At 41.6% G+C, this 12,842-nt stretch overlaps 1 protein-coding gene across 4 annotated transcripts in view; it reads left to right on the top strand.

Annotated features, from left to right (window-relative positions):
• Nucleotides 1-12,842, top strand: part of KRT222 (keratin 222) — a 93,673-nt gene that overhangs the window by 25,629 nt on the left and 55,202 nt on the right. For all 4 annotated transcript variants that reach the window (XM_077459863.1, XM_077459862.1, XM_077459865.1 and 1 more), the window contains exons 2-4: nucleotides 418-648; nucleotides 9,512-9,594; nucleotides 10,478-10,634. In XM_077459863.1, coding sequence (XP_077315989.1) covers nucleotides 436-648; nucleotides 9,512-9,594; nucleotides 10,478-10,634 — 453 coding nt within the window. In that variant the 5' untranslated portion in view covers nucleotides 418-435. The remainder of the gene's footprint in view (nucleotides 1-417; nucleotides 649-9,511; nucleotides 9,595-10,477; nucleotides 10,635-12,842) is intronic.

Here is a 12,842-nt window from a genome sequence, read left to right as displayed (position 1 = left end):
AAAACAGCTATTGTTTTTTGTCACATTTCGTTGCTTTTTTTTGGTGAATAGGTAGGGGTACAATGTACCCGATATCCATTCACATAGGGGGAGCCCCCTTGTTAAAGGGGGCTTCCAGATTCTAATAATCTCCTCTGCACGCAGACCCCCACAACCACTGGGCAAGGGTTATGGGGATGAGGCCCTTGTCCCCATCAACATGGGGATGCCATTAAAGTTCATGCGCGCATAAAGGCAGGCATCCCAATTCTTTTTGTAATATAGTGTAATATATTATATGTTATAAACTCAGTTTGTATACTGGTTGGCTTTACTCATAAACTAGTGTTAATATCCTGTATCTCTGTAGTGTGTTTTGGTGTATATATAGCAGCTACTAAAAGATATCCTTCATTAACCGGGTTTTCTACATTTCAGCACCAAGGACACATCAAGATGTCACTGAAGGAGAATTTCCCGTTACCAGATCATAAGGAGACACTGAGACAACTCAATGCAAGGTTGGCTGACTTTATGCAACATTGTCGTCACCTGGAACAGTCCAACAATGCACTGCAAATAAAAATAGAGGAAAAGATGAAAAAAATTGATCCACAGGTTTCTCACTGGAAAGAAAAAGAACAAGAGAGTAAAGAACTTCTGCATTCAGTAAGAGCGCTATATGTTTGTTTTTGTACAGTATGAGGCCTAAAAACATGGGCCAGAGGCATGGAATGACAGGCTTCTGGTGCAACTAAATCTCAAGATCTTCTCATGTACAGTATATGACCAGGTACACATAGATCTGGTCAATAGATAGTGAAAAGGGTGCAATATGAAGACTCTCCGTGATGCTTAGGCAATTAAACGTGAATTTGCATACATTTTCTTTATAATTTTTTAAAAAATATGATTTTTATAGGCAGTCAGCAAGTGCAGCTGTCTTCACACTTCCAGACTCTCCTTATCCTATTTGTTAAAAAAGGAATGTTTGCAAAGCTCAGTAGCTCAAGCCTAAATTTACAGTGCCTTGAAAAAGTATTTATACCTCTTGAAATTTTCCACATTTTGTCCTGTTACAACCAAAAACTTAAATGCATTTTTTTGGGATTTTATGTGACCAATAAAAAGTGGCACATAATTGTGTTACAAATAAATAAAAAAAAAAATATATATATATATATATAGTAAATTGCACTGAGCACATAGAGGGATGTTGGTCCCTTATCTATATTATTAGAATATTGGCTGGAATATATTATTTGAAGGTATTTTTGTGCTTTAATCGAAGGTTGATCCCAGAGCACTATTGTTTGTAATACATATCACTTATTCACGGTGTCAGAACACCTTTTTAATGGTTGCAGCTTAATCATTTGGTTATCTTTTATTAATTAATTCTATTTGAATATTCATATCAGCACTTTAGTATTTATTTATCACATAATTGTGTAGTGAAAGGAAAATGATAAATGGTTTTCAAAATGTTTTACAAATATCTGAAAAAATGTGGCGTGCATTTGTATTGAGCCCCTTTACTCTAATACCCCTAATTAAAATCTAGTGGAACCATATGCCTTCGGAAGTCGCCTAATTAGTAAATAGAGTCCACCTGTGTGTAATTTAACCTCAGTATAAATACAGCTGTTCTTTGAAGAGAACCTAAGTGAACAAACCGCATCATGAAGGCCAAGGAATACACCAGACAGGTCAGGAATAAAGTTGTAGAGAAGTTTAAAGCAGGGTTCGGTTATAAATAAAATATCCCAAGCTTTGAACATCTCATGGAGCACTGTTCAATCCATCATCTGAAAATGGAAAGGCCGCGTACACACGGGCGGACTGTTCGCCCAACTTTGTCTGCTGAACAGTGTTTGGGCGGACAGTCCGCTCGTGTGTGGGCTTTCAGCGGACAGTTTCAGCGGACAGTTGGACGGGCAAGGTTTTTCGGAATTTCCGAAAAACTGTCCGCTGAAACCTTGTTTCAGCGAACAGTCCGCTCATGTGTAGGCTTGTTCGTCAAACAAAGATGCGCGCATGCTCAGAAAGGATTTTCACGCCGAAAGCTATAATGCAGTGTATAGGACGTCGTATTTTTCGTCCCGTCGTACGTGCCGTTCACGTCATCGCGCACGGTTTCAGCAAACTGTTCGTTCGTCGTGTGTGGCCATGTCCGTCCATGCTAATTTTGAGCGGACTGTTTGCCGAAACTGTTGGACGGACAAAGTTGGGCGAACAGTCCGCCCGTGTGTACGCGGCCAAAGAGTATAGCACAACTGCAAACCTACCAAGACATGGCCGTCCACCTAAACTGACAGGCCGGGCAAGGAGAGCATTAATCAGAGAAGCAGCCAAGAGGCCCCTTGACACTCTGGAGGAGCTGCAGAGATCCACAGCTCAGGTGGGAGAATCTGTGCACAGGACAACTATGAGTTGTGCGTTCCACAAATCTGGCCATTTTAGATAAGGTGGCAAGAAGAAAGCCATTGTTGAAAGAAAGCCATAAGAAATCCTGTTTGCAGTTTATAAGAAGTCATGTCTAAAAACAAAACGCTATGTGTTTCAGAAAACTAACACTGCACATCACCCTGTACACACCCCACCGTGAAACATGTTGGTGGCAGCATCATGTTGTGGGGACGCTTTTCTTCAGCAGGGACAGGGAAGCTGGTCAGATTTGATGGAAAGATGGATGGAACCAAATACAGGGCAATCTTAGAAAAAAATCTGTTAGAGTCTGCAAAAGACTTCCAGCAAGACAACGACCCTTAACATACAGCCAGAGCTACAATGGAATGGTTTAGATCAAAGCATATGCATGTGTTGGAATGACCCAGTCAAATTCCAGACCTAAATCCAATTGAGAATCTGTGGCAATATTTGAAAATTGCTGTTCACAGACGCTCTCCATCCAATCTGGCAGAGCTTGAGCTATTTTGCAGAAAAGAATGGGCAAAAATGTCACTCTCTAGATGTGCAAAGCTGGTAGAGACATCCCCAAAAAGACTTGCAGCTGTAATTGCATCGAAAGGTAGTCCCTCAAAGTATTCACTCAGGGGGGCTGAATACAAATACATACCACACTTTTAACATATTTAATTGTAAAAAAAAAAATGAAAACCATTTATTCTTCCACTTCACAATTATGTGCCACTTTGTGTTGGTCTATCACATAAAAAATACATTAATGTTTTTGGTTGTAACATGACAAAATGTGGAAATTTTCAAGGGGTGTGAATAATTTTTCAAGGCACTTACACATAGGGGAAATTGAGGTTAAATGAAAAAGAGCAGGCCTCAGTTTTAACACAGACAGGGTTATAACAGTCAACTACTACTCATCTACTCACCTACAGCCTACTATTCAACTAGTGGCACGGGCAATGTTAGGCACAATCACAATAGACAAAAGATTGGACTGAAGAGCAAGCTATCTGCGAGTCTCATTCCCTGACCTAGCCACTGGCCAGTGAAGAATTTAGCTAATGCCCTGCTTGGTGTTGGGGTCCTTTACCTCTTGCTGGAGCTCTCACTCTCTTAACCAGCAGATCCGCCTGTCAACTGATCCCCGCTGAGCAGGCAGGTGACAGGACATTTCTCCATGGGTGGTCGGATGGAAACAAACTGCATGTGTGTTTACATCTGACTGTCATACGATCCGCCAGACGGATGAGGAATGGATCCCCCATCCATCTGTTTTATGCAGATAAGATCGGATGTCGGCGGGTGTAAACGGACACATATCCGTTTACATATGCTGCTCCATAGAGCGCCAAAGATGGTCCGATTGGGTCCACCAAAAAACTGACAGGTGGACCCTATCGGTCCGCCTGTGCGAAAGGGGCCTAAGTGTTCCTAAAGCAGCTGAACACAGTACTTCTGATAATGGTGACCACTGTGCAACATGGACTGGATGGATCCAGACATTACATTGGTCTTGATGATGTCAGGGGCATCCGACCACCAGGTCATAGGGGAGAAGAGTCTGCAGGGACAGGTCTTGTAGCACGAAGGAGCCTACTATAGTGGAGGACAAGGTTAGTAAAACTTCTCCCAATTCTCTGGATAGGCACATTTAACTTTACCGTACAGGGGTAGCCTCAAGTTTTCAAGTAAAACTCCATGTAGGAGTGGGCAGGGCAGGTCTGAGGGTGGGAGCTTTGGTTTAGAAGATCTCAGTGCTTCTCCCTAAAAGATAAGACTCTAGCGACTGATTCAGCAAACAACCATCTTTAAATAACTTATAAAAACAGTCTTGGGTGGATTAATCCTTTAATTGAGCAAGAATACAAAATACAGCTTTAAGTACATACAAAGAATGTCACACCTTGGAGCTGAAATCATTAAGTGTCTCTCTTAATAATTAGTAGGCAATTCCTTAATGATTTTCTGCTCTTCTAATCCTCCTGTCAGACAAAGCACATCAAATAATAGGCATTGCCAAATTTCATATCATAAGAGATGGAGGATTATTACACAACACTGACGTTAAATTTACATCACTTGCAGTGGAGGAGTCAGCCCATTCAGTAATTACGCCCTAAATTACTATGAAACTTTTTATATAGAAGTTTTGAAATGTAATTATATATTAGAGGTACTTAAATGTATCTGATTGTAAGTAATGAAATTACATTTTAAATGTATAAATAAGGCAGTGATAAAAAAATAAAAAAAGTACAAAAAAAATAAAAGCAATAAATAAGGCCACTCTTATACATACTATATAGGGTTTTGCTTTGTTATATTTCATATCTGAAATTTACAACCACTATAAAGGATCTGCTACTGTCCGCATGGTGTCAGATACCACAGCCTACTGTACCTGCACAGGTCTAGAGGAGTCCATGCCTCCATGGATTAGGACTGTTTAGGCGGCAAAAGGGTGGACCTACCCAATATTAAGTGGCTCATCCTAATGTTATGGCTGATCGGTGTATAGAAAGACCCTCAAAGGTAGCCATTCTCAAGCAGGGTACTGTGGAACTCTAGGGCTCCTGCAGAGGTTACAAGGATTTCTTGAGCTGTGGCTGATTGACCTTCAATCTGATGGAGTCTGCATGGTTCCAGGTACAACACTACGTGGCAGAGCTAGCAGCATGACACCAACAATCGTTTTAATAATTTTAGCTGTCTTTAGAAACATAGAAAAGTGACAGCAGAAAAAGACTGAGTAGTCCATTGAGTCTGCCCATTTTTTTTTCTTTAACTTTTTTGTCTCAGTATAGATCTATGTTTGTCCCAAGCATATTTGAAGCCATTTATTGTTGACTGTCTCACTACCTCTGCTGGAAGTTTATTCCAACCATCAACTGCACTTTCAGCAAAATAATCCTTACTAAAATTAGTTTTAAACTTTCCTCTAGTTAGTTTGAGGTCATGTCCCCGTGTTCTTGATTGGTGGAATTCTGACCTCTACTCTGTAGGCGCGCATTCTTCCCACTGATCACCAATATAAGGGGCATTTTTTCAACTGACCCTCAATGAATTTATATTTATCAAGGATTTCCTGAGAGCTGAAAATTATTTCAAGGATTCCTTTGGAATAGAAGCACCGCTCTAAAGGTATCTTAGTAAATTATAGTAAACTTAAATTCTAAAATCTCAAATAAGCTTTAACATGTTAATTTAATTTAAAATGCCATTTTAATAAAATAACACTTTGTGATCCTTGAAGGTCCTTGTTTAACCACTTGAGGACCGCCGTATTGCCATTGTACGTCAGCACAATGGCACAGGCAGGCATAATCACGTACATCTACGTGATTGCCTTCCAGCGGGTGGGGGGTCCGATCGGACCCCCTCCCGCTGGTTACGGCGGTCCGATTCGGTCCAGGAGCGCTCCGTGATGAGGGGATGGCCGTTGGTTTTCGGCCACCCCCTCTGGATCGCTCCTGGCCAATGAGAAGCTTCCTCCCCTGTGTATTGTTTACACAGGAAGGAGGAAGTGATGTCATTCTCCTCGGGGCGGTCTTTTTGACCGGACTACGAGGAGAACAGTAAAAGTAAGTGTGCACCAACACTACACTGACATGTAGGTACACACAGGCACACAAACCCCCCCCGATCCCCCCCCGATCCCCCCCCCGCCCCCCCTCCCCCCCCAGTCACAGTGTCACTGATTGCATTGATCATTTCTTTACTGATCAATGCATTCAGTGTCAGTTGTGACAGTAAAAACTGTCAGGACAGTTAGTGTTAGGTCCAGGGTAGCCCCCTATCACCCCCCAATAAAGATTTAACCCCCTGATTGCCCCTAGAGTTAACCCTTTCACCCCCTTTTGCCAGTGTCACTAAGCGATCATTTTTCTGATCGCTGCATGTGTCGCTAGTGTCGCTAGGTAGCTAGTTATTTTTTTAGGTTCACCGCCAGGTTTTTATAGCGCTAGGTACCCCGATATACTACCCAATAATGTTTTTAACCCCCTGATTGCCGCTAGTTAACCCTTTCACCCCCTTTTGCCAGTGTCACTAAGCGATCGTTTTTCTGATCGCTGCATTAGTGTCGCTACAGTCGCTAGGTAGCTAGTTATTTTTTTAGGTTCACCGCCAGGTTTTTATAGCGCTAGGTACCCCGATATACTACCCAATAATGGTTTTAACCCCCTGATTGCTGCTAGTTAACCCTTTCACCCCCTTTCACCAGCGATCACAGTATAAGTGTCACTGGTGACGCTGGTTAGCCAGTTAGTTATTTAGGTTCCCCGTCAGGTTTTTATATAGCGCCAGGGACCCCCATATACTACCTAATAAAAATTTGAACCCCCTGATTGCCCCTAGTTAACCCTTTCACCACTGATCACCGTATAAGTGTTACGGGTGACTCTGGTTAGTTTGTTTTTTATAGCATTTTATATTCAAATCCGGAAGGCAGTGCTTGGTTTTCGGGGTCCCGTACGTGGCTAGGCTCCCAAAAAGTCCCCCACATGTGGTATCCCCGTACTCGGGAGAAGCAGAATTTATTTTGGGGTGTAATTTGACTTCTGCACATAGCATGTGTGAGCAATATATCATTTAGTGACAACTTTGTGCAAAAAAAAAAAAAAAGTTTGTAATATTCCCGCAACTTTTGGCAAAATATAAAATATTCCATGGACTCAACATGCCTCTCAGTAAATAGCTTGGGGTGTCTACTTTCCAAAATGGGGTCATTTGGGGGGGTTTTGTGCTATTTTGGCATTTTATGGCCTTCGAAACTGTGATAGGTAGTGAGGAGTTAAATCAAAAATTTGCACCCTTAGAAATCCTGAAGGTGGTGATTGGTTTTCGGGGTGCCGTGCGCGACTAGACTCCCAAAAAGTCCCACACACGTGGTATCGCCATACTCGGGAGAAGTAGCGGAATATATTTTGGGGTGCAATTCCACATATAACCATGGCATGTGTGAGCAATATATCATTTAGTGACAACTTGCCCTCAATGTATGACTAAAATTTAGTTTATTCGATTTTTCTTATAACAAAAAGAAGAAAATATCTTTTTTTTTCAAAATTTTCGCTCTTTTTCCATTTATATCGCAAAAAAAAAAAATCGCAGAGGCAATCAAATACCATCAAAAGAAAGCTCTATTTGTGGGAAGAAAAGGACGCAAATTTCGTTTGGGTGCAATATTGCATGACCGCGCAATTACCAGTTAAAGCAGCGCAGTGCGAAATTGCAAAAAGACCTCTGGTCCTTAAGGTGTTTATTGGTCCGGAGCTGAAGTGGTTAAAGACTTCTAGTTATAAGGTCATCTGTCTCTGTCTACCAGTTGTGATCTTGCTATGGTACTTTGTCACTTGATGGAGACTATAGGTGGCGGTTTTAACACAAATTGCATGGGAAAAGATCACTGGTATCACTAGCAGGAAACCCACCCTGAGAAATATTGTGCAATCAATAATGGAATGTAGACAGGAAGTGACTGTAAAAAGACTACAGAGGTCCAGCAGCATTGAGATGCAACAAAAGATGGAAAAAAGGCCAAACAAGTATTTGTTAAAGAAAAAATGATGGTACATAATGCTCTTATGCCGGTACACACGACCGGACTTCCTGGCAGACGGTCTTCCCGAACGAATGGACTTGGCCACACACGAACGGACTGAGGCCATTCGAAAGTCCATTAATTTTGAACGTGATGACGTAAATGGGACTAAACAAGGAAGTTCAATAGCCAGTAGCCAATAGTTTCTCTTGCGTCGTATTTGGACCATCAGACCAGCACACAGACGAACGGTTTTCCTGATTTTAGTCCATTGGGATTGAGTCCGTCGGATAGATTTGAAACATGTTCTATTTCTAGGTCTGTCAGATTTATTTTAAGAAAAACGATCGGACTAGCCCACACACGATCGGATTGTGCCACGAACCAATCCCTTCGGTCCTAGTCTGCCGGAAAGTCTGGTCGTGTGTACACAGCATTAGTGTTTAAATCTACTTTAAGGCTGGTTTCACACTAGTGCAAATTGGATGCAGTTTTATCCACATCCAATTCACACAGCAGGAGATTGTGACTGGCTCTCTAAGGATCTATGGAGCTGGTTCACATATCTCCACAGCTGCTCCGGTGCAATTTTGCACAGGGGTCCTGTGCGTCTTTTCGTCATTAGTGCCCATAGTGACACCCATTAGTGCCCATAGTGCCACCTATCAGTGCCCACAGTACCAGCTATCAGTGCCCACAATCTGCCGCAACAACAGTGCTGCACCTCAGTGCCACATATCTGTGCCCATCAGTGTCATCTACCAGTGCCCATCAGTGCCGCCCAGCAGTGCCCAGCAGTGCCACCTATCAGTGCCCATCAGTCCCATCTATCAGTGGTACCTATCAGTGCCCATCCATGCCACCCATCCGTGCCATCTTATCTGTGCCCATCTTTGCCCATCAGTGCCGCCTTATCTGTGCCCATCTTTGCCCATCATTATTGCCTTATCTGTGTGTTATCTGTGCCACCTTATCTGTGCCTATTAGTGCCGCCTTAACTGTGCCTATCAGTATTGCCTTATCTGTGCCACCTTATCTGTGCCTATTAGTGCCGCCTTAACTGTGCCTATCAGTGCCCACCAGTGCAGCCTCATCAGCGCATTTCAATGAAGGAGAAAAATGACCTGTTTGCAAAATTTTATAACAAACTATTAAACATGATTTTTTTTTTTTTGCATATTTTTTTGTTTGTTTAGCAAAAAATAAAACTCCCAGCTGTAATTAAATACCACCAAAAGAAAGCTCTATTTGTGGGAAAAAAATGATAAAAATTTCATTTGGGTACAGTGTTGTATGCCCGCGCAATTGTCATTCAAAGTGCATCAGCGCTGAAAGCTGAAAATTGGTCTGGGCAGGAGGGGGGTTTAAGTGCCCAGTAAGCAAGTGGTTAAGAAGGTTCACAATCTAAAGCCACTAACACACTAAAATTGAAAATGAAATTTGCATGTAAATCTGCTGAACAACTAATATGTATTACGAATACTCATGAACATAAGTACTTGTCACTACTGATAATAAAAAAAAAAAGACATATGTAATAAAATAGTATTGACTTTCTATTATTAGATATGTACGATGGCCGCTCAAAATGCAAAAACATCTATGGCAATTGAAAATTACAGTATGGATCTGAAACTGTTTAAACAAAGGTATGGAAAACTGTTTTTTTCAGTGTTAATTGGGGTTAATATATTTTTTATAACATTCTCTAAGAATTAAAAAAATACTCATGAAGTTACATTGCTACATCTTAGAAAAAAGTCACATTTATTATAAAAAAAGGTAAATCTCTTTTAATTTAGGCCTTACTCAGGATGGCATTTAACATTGGTACAACAATGCATATTTTTATATTCATATATTGATGTTAAGCCTTTTGTTGTTATCATTGTTGTCTTCAAAAACTGTTATAAACAATTGCTGCTCCAGAACTATCTACTGGAATGCATCAGAATTTCTCTAGGCCTTCTAGCTAACCATGAGTTCCTGTATCATTTTGGACCATCCATTATCCGTGGCCACCTACATACATAATACGATAAGTTTACCCAGATAAGAGATGAACTATGAGGCATAATGTAGCCTTTTATATCTCTTGGTAGCTCAATAAAGAGATATTCGCACCAGAAGTCCCTTTTTGGCCCAAAATATACAAAGCTCATACAAAGCTAAATGGTGGTGTTGCATCCCAAGGTGTCATGGAGCCACTGGGGAATTCAGTTGCAAAGTGACACCTCTCTTGTGTCCTTTTGGGAACTCAAGACAAACTGTATTTATTTATTTATTTACATTTTGGAGTGGGGAAAGATTAGAACCTCTATCAGGTTTTTTTTCTAAATGTGCCCCTACTGGGGAGAACTGGAATACTCGCAATTATGGAGAACCACACCTATCCCTACTCTAGAAAGAAATCTTCAAAAAAAAAAAAACTGGAAAAATTGACAGTCTGCAGAGAATGATAGAGAATCATTAAAATATCTTTAAAAAGTTGAAAAAAGTTCCAACAGCATCTAAAATTTATTATTTATTTAGGGCTAATCAAGAAGCTTTTGAAGTGCAGCAGCTTAATGGAAAAAATGAACATCTGCGAACAATGACGACTGCATTCGCACAGGATATAGCAGGTTTGAAGATGGTTCTTGCAGATCAAGAAGCAGAGAAAATAAATTTGTCATTGTGTCATCAAGAGGTATGTGGTGATCTCCCCACTGTGTTTAGCACTACACCCGGAAGAGCCGCTGGTTATTTGGACCTAATTCCCCCTTGCACAGCCAGACACAAGGCATATTCACAGTTCACCCTTTGTTTATAAGAATCAGTACAGGGGTTTCTTTTAGTGTTTTTATTGGAGAATGATGAACTTAAATGGGGATAGGGAGCATGGTATACCCCCAGACTATAAAACTTGAAATGGAACAACTTGAGGAATACCAAATGTCTGGCTGTTCTGCACAACTCTTAAAATCCTTGCACAACTTTGCCTGCACTCTCCCAGCAAAGTCCCATTGAATATCCAGCTGTCTGTAACTTGTAATTAACTTATAGTCCCAAGTACCTCACTGTCACCCTTACAGCACTGGGGTCTTGTACTCATTCAGGCACCAGGATCATCGGTTCCCTCCCGTCAATATCCCTCCAGGTTCTTCCTGGTAATGGAGATGTATACTCAAACCTACTTTCAGACAACTTAGGCTCTCTCCCACATCGTCCTACCATCTCTATCCCTTGAGCTCTCTCCTGGTCCTCTGGATTCTTGGGTTGCTTTACAAATAAGCCCCCCAGCTAAGCTGAGCTGGGACCTCAGTGTCTTTAGGCTGGCTTCCTTCCCTGCCTTCTGCCGAGGAGGGCAAGGCCCCTCAACAGAGGTCTCCTCCAGCAGGCTGAACCCAAGAACACAGCCCTACATGCACCTACTGCAAGCTGCTCTTGCTGCATAGGACTAAGGCTATTTATGGACTCTTCCACCCAATATTCTGGGCACACCTCCCCAGGGATTGGCTAAAGTTCGATAAATATTCAGGCTGTAGTCTCTACCCTCTCTCCCACTATTTTCTAGGGGGAAGTAGCAGAGCAGCAGCCTGTGAAACCCTCAACAGCCACAATTAATCAATCCTTACTCCACTGATTACAGAGGAGCTAAAACTAAAGTTGGTTTAGCAGCCTACCCTAACCAGGAGGGTGCTACACGTGCAATATTTATTTTAGCTACCTACAACGTCCAATTAACATGTCCCAGATGGCATGTTTCTGTGAGGACCCCTCCACTGCCCATGTCCATTATCAGACTTTATAGGCACCTTTTGCTTAGCTGTTTCCTGTTTACTTGGCACATATTGTGATACAATTTGGGGGTTCTATTGATGCCATTTATATTACATTTTTACAAAAGATTGGTATTGATGCAATAAAGTAGAGATTATTCAATTATATATTTTTGATACATCTTTGTTTGCCAGATCATGACTATGTTTATTACTGATTTGTTTTTTTATACTTACAGTACCTTTCTCAAAAGTTTTGTTTTCATTTATGTGAAACACTAGATTCCCTCCCTCTTTGGATCATTTTCTATTGGTTGGGCAGTCCTGGATGATGAAGGGGGTGGAGCTGACAACTCTTTATTGACCACTGCATGATTGTACATACAGTATCACACAAAAGTGAGCACACCCCTCACATTTTTGTAAATATTTTATTATATCTTTTCATGTGACAACACTGAAGAACGGACACTTTGCTACGATGTAAAGTAGTGAGTGTACAGCTTGTATATCAGTGTAAATTTGCTGTCCCCTCAAAATAACTCAGCACACAGCCATTAATGTCTAAACCACTGGCAACAAAAGGGAGTACACCCCTAAGTGAAAATGTCCAAATTGGGCCCAATTAGCCATTTTCCCTCCCCGGTATCATGTGCCTCATTAGTGTTACAAGGTCTTAAGTGTGAATGGGGATCAGGTGTGTTACATTTGGTGTTAACACTCTCATACTGGTCACTGGAAGTTCAACATGGCACCTCATGGCAAAGAACTCTCTGAGGATCTGAAAAAAGAATTGTTGCTCTAAGTAAAGATGGCCTAGGCTATAAGAAGTTTGCTAAGACCCTGAAACTGAGCTGCAGCACAGTGGCCAAGGCCATACAGCAGTTTAACAGGACAGGTTCCACTCTGAACAGGCCTCGCTATGGTTGTACAAAGAAGTCGAGTGCACGTGCTTAGCGTCTTATCTAGAGGTTGTCTTTGGGAAATAGACATATGAATGCTGCCAGCATTGCTCCAGAGGTTGAAGGGGTGGGGGGTCAGTCTGTCAGTGCTCACACCATACGCTGCACACTGTATCAAATTAGTTTGCATGGCTGTCGTCCAAGAAGGAAGCCTCTTCTAAAGATGATGTACAA

The sequence above is a fragment of the Lithobates pipiens genome, unplaced genomic scaffold (genome assembly GCF_037356315.1).
Source record: "Lithobates pipiens isolate NorthernLeopardFrog02 unplaced genomic scaffold, aLitPip1_a1.2 Scaffold_28, whole genome shotgun sequence".
NCBI classification, from domain to species: Eukaryota; Metazoa; Chordata; class Amphibia; order Anura; family Ranidae; genus Lithobates; species Lithobates pipiens.
This window is presented reverse-complemented; position numbering and strand designations above follow the sequence as displayed.